The sequence below is a fragment of the Vanellus vanellus genome (genome assembly GCF_965231255.1).
Source record: "Vanellus vanellus genome assembly, chromosome: 1".
Taxonomy (NCBI): domain Eukaryota; kingdom Metazoa; phylum Chordata; class Aves; order Charadriiformes; family Charadriidae; genus Vanellus; species Vanellus vanellus.
This window is the reverse complement of record NC_138905.1, coordinates 108,835,828-108,854,803: the sequence shown is the minus strand read 5'-3', so window position 1 is coordinate 108,854,803 and position 18,976 is coordinate 108,835,828. Positions and strand designations below refer to the sequence as shown.

General features: G+C 38.2%; 1 protein-coding gene across 1 annotated transcript in view; it reads right to left on the bottom strand.

Annotated features, from left to right (window-relative positions):
• Window positions 1-18,976, bottom strand: part of ROBO1 (roundabout guidance receptor 1) — a gene marked incomplete at its 5' end in the record, with an annotated part of 544,235 nt that overhangs the window by 34,151 nt on the left and 491,108 nt on the right. The window contains 5 exons of the mRNA XM_082491545.1: window positions 2,769-2,966; window positions 10,141-10,312; window positions 13,754-13,875; window positions 15,158-15,389; window positions 17,809-17,930. Coding sequence (XP_082347671.1) covers window positions 2,769-2,966; window positions 10,141-10,312; window positions 13,754-13,875; window positions 15,158-15,389; window positions 17,809-17,930 — 846 coding nt within the window. The remainder of the gene's footprint in view (window positions 1-2,768; window positions 2,967-10,140; window positions 10,313-13,753; window positions 13,876-15,157; window positions 15,390-17,808; window positions 17,931-18,976) is intronic.

Sequence of the window (18,976 nt, the reverse complement as noted above, 5' to 3'; positions counted from 1 at the left end):
GAGTTATCCTTCTTTCTTAAATAATCACAAAAAAGCCCATGAAAGATCTCCCTAGACGTAACACCTTTCTACCTTTCAACCTTTGGCTTTAGGAGGGAAAGGTTAACAACGGAACAATGACATTGCTTGACAATCTTCACTCTCACAGCTACCATAAATCCTCTTTGGATCAATAGGGTCTCTAATCCAAATACGCAGCACTAGCATCTGCTCTTCCTATTAGCACACGCTCCCCCTCCTGTTGACAAGACAGTATAGTTTTTCTATCACTGATGGGCAGAAAAAGGCTAACATTGCCCTTTTCCATCTAATGACGGAAAAGAGAAATGTAAGAGAAACAATAACATATTCACTAAAAGTAGCCTCGAGACAGAGTTTGATCAGCAAACCTGGCACAGAAAGAAAAGGTTCTGGCTAAGAGAACAATTCCTTAATCTAATTTTTATAATAACTCTGATGTTTGGGGGGAGTCCAGAGTGTTTTGTTCTTATAATTTAGGATATGCTGTAATATTTCCCCCCTTTTACCAAGCAAATTTCTTTCCAGGGATATGACATCAAGCAAAAAACCCAAAATCCTCTGAGCATTTGCCCACTTCAGGCTTCATTTGCAGCATGGCTCTTTATCTCGGGAATTCCACTGTATTTTCTTTGAGCTAGGCCTTTTCACACAGTCAAGTTTAATTTAGCTACATTCAAAAATACAGAATCATCGTAACAAGCTCTCATTAAAATAGAAGGTGCATTTAAACCACAGCTATTCAAAAGAGAATCAAATGTCTCAAAATTAATTTGCAATCACAAGGACATGAAAAAAAATCATGAACTACTGTCTCATTACTCTTCTGTGAGCTAAACACTAAACCTAGTTTAGTTTATTAAGGATCTGAGGAATAGATGAACAGAGGTTCAACTAAATGAAATCTTTATCGCTACCTCAAGAAAGAACAACTTAATTCTTAGAGCTTCTATTAATAAACTCTTCTGAGTGTGTAAGAGTGCTAGTACAATATGTATGTGTGGGAGTAGTGAAGTATTTTTAACAGATGTCAGGCCTGAAGCTAAATATAAAATAAATAAATAAATGCAAGAGTGAAGGAAGTTTGGGCGTGCAGTGATGACTTGATGCACTGCAGAGTGACAAACTACTTTGCAATGTATATTTCACTAAAGATGGCTTTTTTTCTTGAAGAATACTTGATAATGGAGACCCAGACTTACTTTTCGATATATTTTCATTAAAATCCCCACCGAATTACACAAAAGATATTTTTACAGATATTGAAAAACACAGCTGTTTTGAACAATAGCTGATGTCATTAAAGTAACCATTTTTAAGGACAAATTGCATGCCTTTTGCTTAATCATAGGTACTGCTGAAAGCATAGTGATGTTAGTTTGATAGAACTGTAGAAAGGTAGTATGGCAGCATGCTATTAGTAAAACAAAACAGCGCAGGCCAATGCAGCAGTATGTCACGGTCTGCCTTATCTATGACATCCTAGCACAACAACATCAAAGGTGCAAGTCATCCCCAATTTCTGTGGCAACAACCACTGTGCAAAGTCTACCGTGAGCATTGATTCCTTAATAGCATGGAGGACACCCAAACTCTACAACACTCCAGAACTATTTCCATGTTTCCACTCACTCGGTTGCTATTTTTAGCACTGCTTCTTTTTCATACCAACACACTGCTACTGTTTAAAAACATTTGTGTTATAGTTGCCTATCTGTCTTGCCCTTCACACATTCATTCTTGACGTGACTGAAGAACGTAATATCATGACACCTTTCACACATTAAGATGCGTGCACCTTTGAAGCCTAGGCCTATGTTTTGATTGCTAAATATCAAAAAATCTTCCTCTATTCCTTCAAAAGCAGGATCTCCCATTTTCTGATTAATTCCAGAATTTACGGTTCTCAGTCTACGGCTTTGAGATGTAAGGTTCTGTAGGTTTATTGAATATAGCTTTAACTTTGGGGCTTAATCAAAAGATTACTGAATCAGGAGAAATCAGGTTTTAATTCCAGAAGATCTCCCGGGTAGAGATTCTAATTTTGTTTGTCACAGAGTATACTGTAAAGCACTGCTTGCCCACTGACAATCTGATATAAAAGGCATCAATAACATGAAAATGAAGAGTGCTTTAAGTTATTCCCACTGATGCCATTCTAACCAAGTGCAGATGCAAGGTGTGATAGCCCCAGAATTCAGTCCCAACGAGAGGTCTCACAACGGCATTTATGAGAGAGTCTTGGAAAGTAGTATTGACTGTTGTGCTTTTGCAAACAGCCACTTCACCACATTCCCCCGAACACAAGGAAATTCAAGTACACGCACCAAAAGGGTTACTGTAATGTACACCACAGTTAGTAGTCTTAGCAGCAAGCAAAGGACTGAACAGGAGGGACAATGAACTACCATCTGCTTGGCTCCTTTTCAGACGGTACAGTGTCAGGTAGCAAGGACGTATTGGAAGCTGCCAGCCTTAAATCCATCTCAACATTTCTCATTTGTAGGAGTATCTTTATGGAAAGCTAGTCTAGGTACTTTGCTAAAGGCTTACGCTTTAAAGCCAGGTTTAACACATTATGTAAATATCGCTGCTTTCTGCATTGGCTCCTGATCCACACTTCCTGAAAATATTGCAGTAATATGATAATTCCTGCATTGAGCCTTAGAAGGACAAGAGACTGATGGTAAAGCAAATAGCCAGCAAACAGGCATACAGCAGCCAGTGAACTGAAATATATAATACGGCACCTTTTCTGATACCAGCGTAAGTACTAGTGAGTCCATTTCGCTTCTTCCTGTGGCGATATAACCAGATGCTGAAGACCATAAGGATAATCCAACAGGCTGCACCAATTCCAGCAATAAAGGCAGGCTGCTTTACTACATCAGAAATCTGCTGGGCTAAACTGACTTGATCTTCTGAAGACACAGGGTTTCCATGAGAATCTGAAAAAAAGACACCCCAAATAGCCAATTAATTTGAATGAGCAACAGTAAAAGGCAGGATGAAAAGAACTGACATAACCATAGTCCAGGTTTTCAAGACTCCTCTTCAAAATCTTTTTACAGGTATAGATAGAAATGGTTTGTTTTCCATACAAGAGAGGTACCTCCAACTTCACTGACTTTTGTTTGTTTTCAAAACTTGCTAAAATCAGGCCACTAAGCAAACAAATAGAAAGCTAGGCACATAAATTTCAAATTTGGGGACTGCTATTTTTTTTTTTAATTTTATTTTTATTTTAGCAAAGCAACACCAGCTTCAGAAAATTATTCAGAAAGTCAGCAAAGAACACAGCAACTAAAAGAAAGCTCAAGTATGAAGAATGCGTAGTCTGTTCTTTGAGCTCTGCGAATGGGTAGAAGTCAGCTATCCAAACATCCGCTCTCATAACTGATAATCACAGAAGAATTAAAAATTCCAAGTACATTCACATGACGTTGGTATTGAGGGATACATTTTAATTTAGCAGTTCCTGACAGATTACTTATCTAACGTCTAACGTACTCTTTGCAGTCTCTCACTTGGACCTCAATCAACAAAGACTGAATACTTAAAAAGACGTAAAGAGGTAAAATTACAAAATAACGAATCATGCCCTCTTGACATAGTTGAAAAAGCTAAAGGGTAACTAAAAAATGAGTTGTGAATTGGCAAAAATAGTAAAGCAGTCTCATTATTTCTGAACAAGCAGCCCTTTTTCAAGAACAGTTTATCCGTAAATATCCTACATCAAAATAAAGAACATGTAGTTTTCCATGCACTTTTTTTTTTTTTAATAGAGAAATCACCTGTAAGAATCAGCGTTTTCTGCTCTTTCTGTACTGAACTTTTGCAAGAACCTTCTAAGAACAGCAGTAAGAATATTCAGTTAGTGACCAATGCTTTCTAACTGAAATGAAGCAACTCAAAGACAAAATACTGCCTTCCTGATTTTTTAACCACTACAGTGAGCACTTACTGGAAATTTCATTACTGCACAGGGTGAGGGCAAGAATTCAAAACCTTTACTCAGAGCGGATATTGCTTTACACATTCCACAGCTTAGTCTTTGAAAGACCCATTTTTACCCTTGTGTAAATCCAACAGCTAGTTGCTTTTTACTTTGGGTAGTGACATCAGATTAAGAATGAGAGATTAGTGTTTTAAGGAGAAAGGTGCTGTTATTAATTCTATTAATATAAACTATATAAGAAATGAAAACCTATTTACTTAAAAAAACAATACCTTTTCCCTACAAACTAAGCAGTGAATAGATTTGGTTTTTATTTTTCTGATGACGTCTTGCATTATTCCAAAATAAGCCTAAATAAAATGTAAGAAACTGCAATACAAACAGGAGATGGACTCACAGTAAATAACAAACCTCCTCTGGAAAAGGATACCTTTTCGAATGGGAAATGGTTAAATTAATAACAGCTTCTCCAGTGAAGAATTCCAGATTACAGTTTTTGTGACATCAGTGTCAAATACCTATTTTGCCGAGGAATCACCACCGCCTTTGACTGCTACCTTATTGGAAATTTTATTTCATATTTCAGGTCCCTTTATCTTCTGTGATCCTAAGTGCACTGCCCAGTCTGAAAGTTCACCAGGCAAACTCATTCTTTTCTTACTAATACACCCTTTGCGTCTGCTGGGTTTATAGATTTCATGCCTATTTGTGCAAGGTTAAGATGGGTTGCTTCAGATTTTATGGAGACAGCCAAGTGAAGTTCCACACAAGTGGCCAGATGGGCTTAAACATATAAAGTATACTGTGACCAATGAATTAAATCTGTCACTCTCTATCTCATCTTTTGTTTCTTTGCAGCTGAGGCCATATTCAGATATGAAAACTTGCATCAGCGGTCTCTTTTCAAAATGAGTAAGCCTTCTATTTCTGTATTTTTAAACAGCTACACTACCTTGTACATCTTAATGGGATAGAACAACAGACTTCCAGAGAACCTATGGTCCTGAATATATTTAGAAGACTGATAAATATTTTTTCTCTAACCCTTTAAATATATATATTTAAAACAATAAATCTAGGGGGGGGGGGAATAATCACAAACTCAAAAGCCAAATAAAAATGTTTTTTAAACGTGTCAACAATTCAGCCATAGACAAAGACAGTACTTTTATATTATGCAAACATTTTGCATTGCTCAGTCAATGCATGTCTGAAGATTACAAAATACTGAAGAATCTCTTTGAACATTTATTGTTCTAATTTTTAATTAAGAATAATTTTAGGGTATTATTTTGCTAGCCACTGCAAGCATAAGAACAACATAACAATATATTTGCTTTTAAGAAACTAGGCCTATGGCACATTGTACATGGGTGGACTGTTAGAGCCATTACATTAAATAAGCTGGTATATATTTACACACACGGTGAAGAGAAAAACGCATGTGTGTCATACAAACAGCATCATAGAAAAGATGATAAAAGGGCTTTCAATAGGCCACATTTGACCCATGTCCTGCTCCTGTTATAATTAAAAAATAGAAAGTAAGCTAAACATAAAGCAAAGGGAGTAAAATCTAGTGAACCCCTAATTTCTAAAAAATTTCCAGGAATGTTATCTTGGAAGTTTTTCTTTGAGAAGGGCATCTTCCCTCTCCATAATAGTCCTATGAGATCCTCAACAATCAGTCAGGAAAAAAGCTCTTTAACTAAAGAAAAGTATCTTTTCTTTATCCCAGGAAATTTCTGGAAGCTTTGACTGAGATATAAACAGTTCATAATCAACATTCCTGTTCCTGCTTGCACTCCTCGGGGAGACTTGCCAAAATAATAAGTGAACATAAACATTCTACGGCAAAGCGCATCTCACTGCCAGAGTAGCAGCCGCAACATTTAATGTACTTGAAAATGCCTCAGAGTTGTTGGAGCAGGCTGATCCCACAACTCCCTGAAACCAGCATATTATCACAGTGACTCACCCCTTCTTCTTCTACCCCAAGATAAGAGCCTTCTTTCGCATCACAGATAACGTTGCTATGGCTATTGCTCACAAGCTGCCCTATTTGACTGTCTTGAAGCTCCCAAGTTTCAAACTCCAATGAAAACTGAGTACAATTTACATCAAGAATTAGGACCTGTAATTCTCTAAAGTTAAATATTCATATAAGTGATAATAATGTAAAACCTAACATTTAAGTTGCTAAGTGTTAAATAAAAGATTAATGTACAATTATGATTGGAATGCCAAAGATTCAAAAAAGACAGGAAATTCCAGGTTCACAGGTGTGCAGGCAACCTTAGAATCACAGAATGGTTTAGGTTGGAAGGGACCTTAAAGAACATATAGTTCCAACCCCCCTGCATTGGGCAGGAACAACTTCCACTAGACCAGGTTGCTCAAAGCCCCATCCAGCCCAGCCTTGAACACTTCAGGGATGGGGCCTCCACAATTTCTCTGGACAACCTCTTCCAGTGCCTCACCATCCTTAAAGTGAAGAATTTCTTCCTAATATCGAATCTAAATCTATCCCCTGTCCATGTCCTTTATCTCCTTTGTAGTTATACACGTTTCCAAAACTGGAGAGATATCAGTTTTGCACTTCAATTTTATAACGTACAGTTTGAGGAGACAGCACTGAACTGATTTGGAAGGGTTTGCTGTGAGAGTTAAAAAATGATTGCTTCTGTTGAGTCGTTTGCAGGCTACAAGACAAAAATATCAAAAAAATACCCTCACAACTATCACACTAGAAGTACTTGAAGGGCTGACAGAATAATATGTTTGCAGGCATCCTAGCTAGTTCACAAATCACATCTCCTAAATGAAGCAATTAGAATAACAAAGATTCAACGAGACTTCGTGGTTTGTACACCTGAGACATCCACTGGTTGAGTAATGCACTCAACATTTAAAATAATTCTGCAGATATCTCTTAATAAATAACTATGTACCAACTATACATACCAATTATGTGTTTCCGAGTAACATTAATTGCATTTGTGGGGCTTCTCAGAGCTGGTAACCTGAACAAAATATGTTGCAATATGTTCCAATTTCACTACTTATTTGCCAACAGGCATAGGCAATACTGCCAAGCTAGCTAATATACCATCACTGTACAAAAGTTAGGCTAGAGATCAGCAAAAAATGATTTGCTGTGATAATTCTCAGCTTTCTGTATGGAACATTTTTGTAACCTATGTCCTGAAGTTACACGTCATGACAAGAAAAAAAGTTCTAACAAAATTCTATGATTTTTTTTCTCCACAGCACAGTATTATAAGCACGATACAGTGAGCTGTGGTGAGCTCTTATGAAATACTATTTTTTTTTTCCTTAACACCAAAGCTCTTGCAGTCTTTATGTAAAATATCAACTCTTCTTTTAAAATAAACAAACAAATGGTTTTCCAGCCCTTGGAATTCCACAGAAAGCTTTGAAAGGTCAAAAGCCAAGAGGAAAATTCAGAAGCCCCAAGGAGATCGTTCTAAGAAGACATATGATTTTTCAGTTAATCTCATGATTTTAAACACCGAAAGGTGATTTTTGAATAAGAAGCAAGTATATTGTTGGCTTGTCCCTGGTGGCACGGGAAGTCTAGGGTAGCGCAGCTCAGCGAGCTGCTTCATGTCAGCTGAGACACGGAAAATGAAAGAGCTTTGAGCTTACAATTTGTACCTGTCTTTGTAACAGGTTAAGTGCGTGCACAAGGTCAGTTATCACAGCTCAGCTGATGCATGGGACTGCGATTGCATGCCTCAGCTCTCAGAGAATCCAACGTCTCCTGTCCTCCCCTCTTGTTCTGGAAGGCGGCCTCCAACAGGTGAAGTTTCCTCCTGTCACACACCCGGCTGGGACTCTGCCCAGGCATTTCTCACAGTCACAAACCCAGGCGCGCACTGCACAGCACACAGACAAATAGGAGGTTGCTGTGCAAGACAGTAGGCTACACTGGGGAAAAAACCCTCTTCTTTGGATGCTCCAGAGCCAGCCACAACCTAGTCTCACATTTTTGTAAGAAAAACATGTTATAAGGTGATAGAGATTTTAATGAAAATTTCTTTAAAAAAAACAATTAAGTGACTATCTAAATCACATAGTATATCCTGTTTTCACACACGGAATTCTTAATTAATTAGAAAAAAAGTAAGGATTGTATTATTTCAGATATCAGAAAAAGATTTTCTGAAGGAATAGTTGGGATCAGTGACAGAAATGTAGAAACCTTCTAAAAGTAGCATCCTTAGTCCTCTTTCCTCCCCCTCGCTGGCCTCCCTTCCCTCTCTTTGTAACCATGTAATTTATTGCTGGTGAAAAGTGCCAATTGATGACATCATCAAATTAATTTTCTTTCTTCAGAAGAGCTACCAGAAAACTCCAGTGTCTGCTCCACTCCCATGCTGGGAGCACATCCAAGAACTAAGAACGTGATTCCTTGCGGGGGCTGTAGGAGAACTTCAACCATTCTTCTGCCTTGATGTCTGTAGGTTGATCTGTGCTACTAAAGGGTACTCCTCTTAAATTTAAGTACTAATTTTCAGCAGCCTCGTGCAGTTGCCAAAAGGACTGCAGCACTGTCTAGGTATTTTTTTGTGCTGCTTCTAGTAGCATGGACCGCCACAAGACTCCTCCAAATCTTTGCCATATAACATCCAAATTATGGGATTTTAGCTACAGTATATCTAGACCTGGCCATGCCACTTAATTGGAACCAAGCAGCACAGACTACAAAAGCAAACCTCAACCACAAGGAAATATATGGATCCTACCAGACTTGCACATTTGAACAGCCTCTGAGGTGTGCGATTGCTTTGTGCTATCTAACATAGTGTCAGTAAAGGCCAGGAACCCAGAAACATGCAAAATTCTTACCCTGACAATCTTATTTGTCTCTTTTTCCACTTATCAAACCCCCAAAGTGATTAAGCTCCATTATAAAGTTCACCTTCATTTAGCATTTACTTATCATCAGAGAAAAAAAAAAAAAAAAGTGGTTATGAAGTCCTTGGCTTTGAACATCCAGGTTACCCCATTATTTTACACTTATAAGCCTCACTAATTTAAAATTTTCAAAATCTAAACCACATAGAACAAACTCGACTTTGACTGGAAAGCTGGCTGTAGAAAGCTGTGAATGGAACCTGGCTGTAGGAAAGAACAAGCCAACAAGTAACTATGGGGTTTTGCACATATTAATGGAGTATCATATAAGCTGTGTGTAATTTTGTCATAAAATCTCTATTAATGTAATTGGGAATCATATGCCTGTATAAGTTAAATAAGTTAAAGTTGACCTTCATCTTAATAGCCAAGGAAATGTACATGTAATTTTCCAGAGAATGTATTAGTCGTTCAGTCTTGTTTTCACATGCAGTAATTATAGATTTTTAAATGTAAAAAGTTAAATAACAAGGAAGATCTACTAATGACACAGCGATAGATGGGACATAAAGTCCAAAGCAACATGCTGAGTTCGCTTTCACAATTATATACTGTAACGATAAAGTATTTTGATACAGGCATACCGGTAAAGCAGCATATAAGTATACCCAAAGCGACTTTAAATAACCTTTAGCTAACCAACAGCAGCAAAGATGCAGTTCTCCCACAGACATCCAGGAGCCCCTGATCTGCAGTTATGACAGAGAGATGTTTGCTGTAAATGAAGTTAGGAGGTCAAGATTATTGTAAATGATCTGCGTACCTCTTTTTCCTGTACTCAGGTTATTTACTAGCTTCACAAATATTTCATATTTATTGTGCCTAATTTTAGCATGCTCTTGGTTTTTTACTTCAAGAATGAAAGATAAAATCTGATCACAAGTTACATCCCTAAACTAAAGTGAGCCAACACTTAGGGATTCATTCTCCCCTACATGTTTTATTACACCAGTCTTAAGCGTGAAAATTCACTTTGAAAAAATCAGTAACTAAAAAGCACTGCTAAACTGGCAGATTAAAAAAAAACTGTGTTGATATAATCCCATCTTTCAAATGCAGTTCTAAGGCAAGTTTAAAACCAGAAGTGCCAAATCCTGCAATTCCAGAGATCAAGTAACACTATCTATTTCACTTGTCTTGAAAGTACTTCTAGTGCCATAAAAGACAAAAGCAAACAAACAAAAATCATTGAAACCAATAGGTAGGATTACCAGCAGGCTTACCTAATTGGATAAACTGGGGATCACTTTTCACCCCAGGTCCTGCCCCAGTACTTGCTGCCACTTCCACACTATATCGAATACCAGGAACTAGGGAGGGGATGACTACAGAGAAGGTGGAACCATCTACCGTCTTGTTTATATGGTATCGACTTTCATTGCCAAGACACCAAACCTGCAGGGAAGTAAGAGCATGGTCTGTATAAACATTCAAAATTCAACACCAAAGGATAAGTAGAAGGAAGGATGACACATTCCTTTCTGCTGGATAAAGAAATTTAGAGTTTGTCACTTCTGTAACATCTGCAGTCGTGGATTGCTGTCCTAGGCACTGTATGAATACTGAAAAGGTACTTCTTGCTCCAACTACTAAAATTATTTGATGGGTTTATTGTAATTAATTTACAGTTCAACCAGTGACATCAGTGCTAATAAAACTAAAAGCATCAGTAACACAGAACAAATAAGCCAAGAATCGTTCACATAAACTACAAAGAGCATTCAGTTAAATGAATTTGCAATTCTCTTGTTCAGGAATCATTCGTCAAGCAAGGCTTTCTTCACTCAAGTGCAAGGGCAAGTCTTTCATCACATGATGTCACAAGAGAATCGATGTCATGCTAGACCGCAAACGTTATCTTCTTTTTTTTTTCCCCTCTAAAAAAATGGCAGCGAGAGGCAAGGATTGAGTAGTATGTCATCTTCTATTGAAAGACAAGAGCATGATATCAGATTTCATTTTTTGGTTGAGATCGGGACACAGGTCTAATGACTTCAATTCACTACTTCATAAATTACATTAGTGATATTAAATGATTGGGAGAAACAATACAATGAGATATTTTTATCTCTTTAGGCCTGCACCGTTGATATGGCAAATGCTTTTAAGAGCATGGCTGAACCCCCAACTGCTATTAAAGGTGAAATAGTATCTAATCTAGATCTGCAAAAAAAATGATGAAGCTGTGTTGATTTCCTTTTTATTTTTTTTCCACAAATGTATTGTTCTACAATAAATATTTATCCAGCAAGTTAAATTAGTTAAATTCAATGCATTACGTCAAAAGTAAAATCTTCCCTCCTGTGTACAATCCGCACAGGTTCAGAAATGCTGCTGTTTTCAGGGAAGTTTGCTTCTTAACAGATAAAGGGCTCCAAAAAGATGTAGCACCCAGATAGCTGCTCTTAATCCCTTGTGCAATTCCGCCTGGACACTGGAAATTTTATTTCACCTTCAGGACATTGTAAGGCCCTTTTTACTTCTCTGGATGCCAAGGAGGCTCCGAAGACACTGTGAGGCTCCGAAACGTATTTTAAGCTCCTTTGAAATAGAATCCCAACACAGCATATACATAACTGTTGCTGCAGAGCAGGTCAGAGCACACGAAGAGAAGATAATCTCCTTTTTATATTCTGATACTAAGCAGAGACTCTTTCAGTCATTAGAACTACTATAATTATTAGTAATATTGCTCTTAAATCCTTAAGGATGGTGCATGAAAATGCTCTTATGTAAATAAAAACTCAACAAAGTGAGGAACAAAAGATGTAAATCTACATTTTGACTTACATAATTTCAACAGAAATTCTTACTGCCACCTTGTACTATGGTGTATGTGCAAACAATAAAAACAAGTTATTATGTATTTGTAACTAAGCGCTACTAATTAATAAAAATGTTTTATTCTTAGGTGCTCAAATACATGGAGAAATTAAAAAACCCAAGAACGTTAAGTTAAACATCATGTTGTTCAATACTTGTCATACTATATTTAATCGTATACCTAAATAGACAAGTGAAAATTAACTTTTAGAATGTTATGAAAGGAGGAATTCACACTATAACAGACACATAAGTGAAGAAAGAATTAGTTCAACAAAAGAATTTCTAACTTCATACTAGGGAAGAAGGAAATTACTTCTGCTGGGATTTGAATTTCTGGCTTTTTGCGTGTGCTACTGACACTTCTTCAGTTAAGATGGTATCTTCCTTCCCATTTATTCTATCCTTTAATTGAAGTAGGTACACTCTTGCCTTAGATCCGAGTTGCTGAGGAAAAAAAAAAGAACTCCCCCACACATGCATACCTTTTTGGGGGGAAGATGACATAGGAGCTAGAAAAACAAAGAGAAAATTTTACAAGACTTCTATTTGATTATTTTTTTGTTATTAGTTCATCTTAAATCACTGGTTCTGCATTTATTTATTTTTTAGACTAAAATATTAATTACATATAGCAACTTAAACAGGAATTACATATATATTAATTTTGTCTGTTTTCCGTCCATAGTAAAAAGCACAAAGGAAAATAATGGCATCCACACAGTAAATGTAGATGTGAAATGTGCCAGTGTGCCATCTAGTGCTACACAAGCACTACAAGATGCTTGCTCCTACACCTGATAGCCTATTACCTCTGAATGCCAAGAGGTCTGTTAGGTATTATAACCACTGAGAAATAAGAATTTCCTGACTTTTACTGGTTTGTCCTTACAACCTTAACATTCCTGTGATGCAGCTTCTTGGTGGAAATAATTCCACTTCTTCAGCTCAAGGCCTGTCTTTAAATAAAATAACTTTGCAAGTATTTTTTTCCAATTACATTATGTATCTGAAACTAAGCCATGAACTGATTTTTCACCAGTTCACCAGGTTCTGAAAGGCATTTTATTATTGTAAATTGACCATGAAGCTTAGTGATCTCTTCCCTTTCCCATTTCTACTGAGGAAAAAAAAAAAAAAAGAATAAGTTTTGATGCCTAGGAATATGTCTATAGCACAGTGTTGTAACCTGAAAAATAGTCAAGACATTCTCATTTGAAAAATTTTCTCAATAACGCACATTTGCAGGAGACTGAAATCAAAGATCCTGCCTCTCCATGGCTCTAAAGCTTACTTGATATCCACAACTAGACATTTAAAATGTCTGTAGATTGCTTAGGAAAAAATAAGCTTCATTTATTTGCTGTGTAAATTATCGCAAAACAATTTGAACTGAAAATAAATACAGTGTATGCTGCTAAATGAACATTAAATAATAAATATTTTATAGTGTACTTCCAGTTTGTTAAAAATTAAATAGCATAATGAGAACTGTGTTTGTGTGAAAAAAATGAAAAATTTCTATACTCTAAATACATTTATTATTATACAAGCACATTCTTTAAAGTTTTCCATTTGTTTTAACTATCCAGTTACGCACAATTTCCTTAGATCTTAACACTGTTAATTATTATCCCTGAGCTTTTCAACTCATTAAGCCTGTTTATATTTACTACCTTGACCAATCTTTTTGAGTCACAAAACGGTTCCCAAACAGGTATGGTTCCCTCCCTGCTTGTGCATGCATTTCTCAAGTTATAATGAATGCAAGAAAGCAGTTGTTTTAATTAAGAGTGTTGACCCTTTGCTTTGATTTATGGAGGCTGTTTTAATTGCCTTCTACCATCTAAACAGAATTACTAAATAGGGAGTTTTGATTCAAAGAAATGATTTTCTAGTTCTTTTGCTCTGACTAACCAGTAGATGGAGCCAAGCATCTACGAACAACCTAACCTGTCACTACCTGGCCAATACCCCCCTCTCTGCCGGGGGATCAAGGCACGCCAGCAGTACCTTATATTCTTGAACCATCCCGTTCTGGTTGTCCTCGGGGGGCGGCTGCCAGGTGACCACAATTGCCGTCCCGTTCCCATCGTTCTTGGTTACTGAAACACTCTGAGGTGGAGCACTAGGAGCTGTTTGTTTGGAAAGAAGGATTGAACGGTTAAAGCTCGTCACATGCAGAAGTGAGCTTTTAAGAGGACGATGATTTCTGGGCCTCACCAATACATTCTTTTATGCCCCACCCTTCATTGAGGGCAGTTCTGGCCCAGAAGATAAAATGATACAGAAGGAAAATGATGTGAACCTGCAACCAGGCTCCTGACTTCTGCTGCAGTCTCGCTGTGCAGGAGAGGAAAAGTCACACTTGTCGCCAGACTCTCCAAACTCAGATACCCATTACCTGAATGTCACAGTCCCGAGCACTGAATTCCTTATTGGTCTCAAATCATCTCACCCAGGAGCAAGAGTTTTGAAAAATACAGTCTATAAATTGACTCCAATAGACTGCTAAATCTCATTTTCTCTCGTGTGTAAATAATAATGAGTAATACAAAACTTCTTAAAATCAGGACAGAATGTGTTAATATTAACACATTCATAATGATAATTCCTGGTTTGCATTTTTAATACTCTTTATAAAAACTGGATGCTCAGGTGAAGCTTAGGATGAATGCAGTTAAGCACACCTCTCACCTCTCAAACCACTTACAGCAATAAACCAGAGCTATACAGCATTTATACTGGGGAGGGAAGAGAGAAGGGGAAAGGCTGCACATACCAACAGAGGTACCAAAATCCCTATTCAGAGGCACTGGCCATCTTGCATACTCATTATGCCTGAGCAGCAACAAAAGAAAGAGCTTCATGAACCTCCTTTTTTTTAGCACATGTATAAGATAGAAATACATAATTTAGTTCACAATATCTGTTGCCCTCATTCATCTTTTCATTTTCTGTTATTGATTGATCCAGATATAAAAGCCTTCTAAAAACGTGGTTTCCATTCCCTTAGCTATACAGTGCTTTGATGATTTCTGTGGTGTCTGCTATCTACTCAAGATAGTGATTAGCAAGTGCTTGAATCTGACACAAGTCACTTGTGACCAGACCATGAACTCAGCAGGGAGAAGTGCACACTGCAGTGAAGATAAAAAGCGCATTTCCCATTGTGTGTTGGAGGGGATCCTTGCACATCCCTCTCTCTCCGTCTCTCGCGTGTGGTTCTGAATATTTACTTCTGTGTCACCAAACAATTCACATAATGATCAGGCCAACACAGCCTCCTCTGCTGCAGATTGCTGTTCTCAAACAGCATGCACTTCAAACAAAATCAAATAATGAATATATCAGAGGAAAGCAGGCCAGACTACTACTTCAAAAAGGAAAGATGAAGACAGTCTGGCTCCTACTTGCCTTCTTCCAGGGTCTTTGCAAATTTCACTTCACTATCTGCTCCCTGGAACTCATTAAAAAAAGGGCGGGCCTTGATTTCGTAGTTTACACCTTTCTTCAGCTCGGGAATGATAACGCTGTTTTTGGTTGGAGTCCTCACTTCAAAGATTAACCACTCTGACTCTCCATAGGATGCTGGCGTAGGCCGGTACAGAATTTTATATCCTTGAATATACTGGGATTGCTGGTCCACCTGGCAAGACAGCAGAACACACAACACATCCTGTAACAAATATGAACCAGGAATGACATCTGTGACACTATGCACGGTCCTTGGACTATCCATTCATTTTATTCAAAGTAAACAACACTGCCAAAGCAGATAAAGGCTCCTTGCATTACAGCAAATTACGGGCCTGATTCACAAGTGCATTAATCTGTTTGATGCTGGTAGAACTGTGCTGGTTTCTGTGGATTTATGAAGGCATTACAGGGGCATCACGGCGTTGTATAATATGTCCCAGCTCCATGAAATGAACAGCCTTTGCACCCATGGAGCGACGGAGCTCAGCACAGGCCAGACTTCTGCCCACCCAAATCTGGCCGGCAGCAGAGGGGGGCCATAGGGAAAGGGGGGAGGGCAAGGACAGGGGACCTACAGGTCCACAACTCAGGGTGATGAATACTGAGATGAAAGAGAGAGCCTGCCAACTCTCCTGAGGTGTGGAAACCTCCCAAAATCCATGAAATGAGTGCTACTTCCTGCCTGCTTCCTTCTGGAGAAAGTGAATGGAAAGGGCAGCCAGCCGGCACCATCTCCATCACCTTGACTAGGCTGGGCCCTGTCAGAGGGCAGGTTTGTCCAAGCACCTCCTCCATGTCCACCCTTTCAGGGGGAGGCTCCTCTGCTGGAGGGAAAGGGCTGTTTTGAGAGGGCTCTGAAGAGGCTCATAAAACTCAGTATGGTAACACAGAAGACTTGGAAAAGCAGATCAAAATGATACTTAGTGTTCCCAACTACTTTTTAGACTGGGATAATTTTATAGAGATCTTAATGTAAACGAGGGTGGGACTCAATGTGTTCGGCTATAGCTGAAACAGAAAGCTATCTTATAGAAGTGATCTCTTGTGGAGCATCCACTATCTTTTAACTACCGGTTTCAATTTCTGATAAATAAGAAAGGCCAATAACAACAACAACAAAAAAAAAGTGCATCAGATTTTCCGTATCTTCAAAAATCTCATATAGTCTTTGCTTGCAATTTTACTCCAAAAAGCAACACACTTCATTTTTACTAATCACATAAAGAATGCGTGTGTTAGCTGAAACTGAGGTAATGCTTATTTTTGAAATTGCAGAGAAGCCACAGGCCACCCAAGAGACTGACAAAAACTGCCTGTCTGGAAAAGGTTGTTCTGTAAGTAAAGGTCAAACAAAATCACGCTAGGAACCTCAAAGATGTTTTAACGTTATTAGTTAAAACAGGAGATTGCCTGCCGCAGGTGGCCATACTGCAGGTGACAGTGTAATTACCAAGCAACACAGCAGGTATTATTTGTTCTCTTGCAGCACTGAAGAGCCCCGGTCATGGACCAGGACTCCATTGGGCTAGGGCTGTTCTACAAAGTCAAAATGCCTTTTGTTCCTCTTCAAAATGTTCTGCCATGGCAAGACAGGGGCTACACTCTGTGCTCTCCTACACTGTCCCTGCCAATATACTGACATACTCAGATGGAAGTCCTAAAATAGCTCCAAGCTCACTCCCTTTGGATTTATTCCTGCAGCCAGGACAATTATCCCCCATTTCTTCTTCATTCCGTGTTCTATTTTAAAACTGCTCTTCTTTGAATTACATTTTCTAATGTCACTGCTTGGTATTTGCAGTTTCCCATGTTGTTCTTTCTCTTCATTTCTACCTCTTAACCACCCAATGTCTCCCACAGTAAGCCATTTCTAACCCTTTGTCTCACTGAGGCCTCAACCTTGTAAGCCTACTGGAATCTTTTTCATGTATGTTCCCACTCCCCTTGATCAGGACTCCTACAGAATTTTCTCCTCACTCTCTCATTTCCTCTGCTGTATCCTCCACGTGGCCAACTTCCTGCTTCCTCCCAGCAGAGCACCATCAACACAACATCTGAAAACCATCTCCCTTTTTTGTCTCTTCTCCCTGTACCATGTGTACTCATAGCACCATAGGAAAGGATAGGTTCAGATGAGGCTATATGGGTTTGGGTGTGTTTCTCAGTATATACGTAGGATAGAGGTAACACTTTCAAACAGAATTATGCAGCTTTTCTCTCCACTGGTAACTGACAGACAGGGAAGTACCCATGTTACCTCATTAGGGGACTGACACACTTCCTACTGAAAGCAGTGCAAAAGCTTCAAATGATATGACTTAAGAAAGCTTTGATCAATCCTTTAGCTTCCAGAGAAGTTATCTGAAAATCTCACCATATTGTAAACAACACTCTCTATGGAGTCATAAAATGGTGAAAATGGGACAAAATTTAATGAAATAGGAAAGCAAAGCCAACTAGCACTCATTTCAGAGAAAAACATTTGCAAGCATACAAACCACACAGTTTCTTAACGTGTGACTCCACTGCAGCCAAACAGTACAATTCAGCAGTATGTATAACCACCTCCATGACAGTTTGATACTTACAGTCCAATGGACTTCAATTGAGGAGGAAGAAAGGATAGTAGGGTTGTGCAGATGTAGTACCACATCACCTAGTTCTCTCTGGACCTGCTTGTGATCCACACCTTGACTTGTTGGTGGAACATCTGTAATAATTTAAGATTCCATTATCACAAGTATATATGATTGTTAAGATAAGTATATGTAAATACAAATGAACATATCATAAAGTATACAATGCTATCACCAATAAAGTTTACCCTAAGTACTTCCCAATTATGTAAGAAAAAACTACATGAAGTATTTTCCTGAGCAAATCACCAATGCTTAGGTAGTACCAAATTGATGCACTGCACTTTCTTCGACAGAGAGAAACACGAGGGAAATACTGCATAAAAAGAAAAACCAGTCTTTGGCAAAAGACTACAGCAGCATCTCTTCATTCTTTCCTGCTGGGAGGAGAAAACATTCTATTACCCATTGCAAATTCCAAGAGATGAGGAAACCTATAAAGAACGGCAAGAGCAGATGTATGTTCAGATAAATCCATGGGCAAACTTACTGTTTTTACATACAAAATAAATGTAACAACTGAAGAAAAGAAAAATTATGTCATGTGGCTGCAGCTTCTCTGATGGCAAGTGACTGCTGTAAAGAGGAGGCAGAGCACAGCTGAATGCTGTCTGGCTCTTCTGACATTTGGTCTATTTTATAGCTAAAAGAATTGTTCATACGCATGAAGGGACAAATTCCTCTCAAAATATGCAATGGTACAATGGAAATACGTATATTCTGTGTGCAGAGCCCTTGAAAACCATCTTTAACTGAAATGGAATGACTGTCAGACATGTATAAAATCTTATAGGGCAATCACTAATAGGGTGTCTAAAATATACAGGTACTACGGACAGCAGAGTAACATAGTTTCCGTATTGATTTCATAGATCTCTCTTTGATCACTTAATTTTAAACAAATACCATGCTGACTATGGCTAAAAATTACAGACTGGGAAATTCATGAAAAGTACCTATAGTGATTTCTTTCTTTCTCTTTTTTTTTTTTTTTTATTCATCTAATTCCAGATACAGAGTAATGCACTACATAAACTTTGCTCTAGCCTACTACTTCCCTGCCTGACCGACTCTAGTAACAAAGCAAGATCAGAAAATCTTCAAGGGTTCTGTTCAGTGA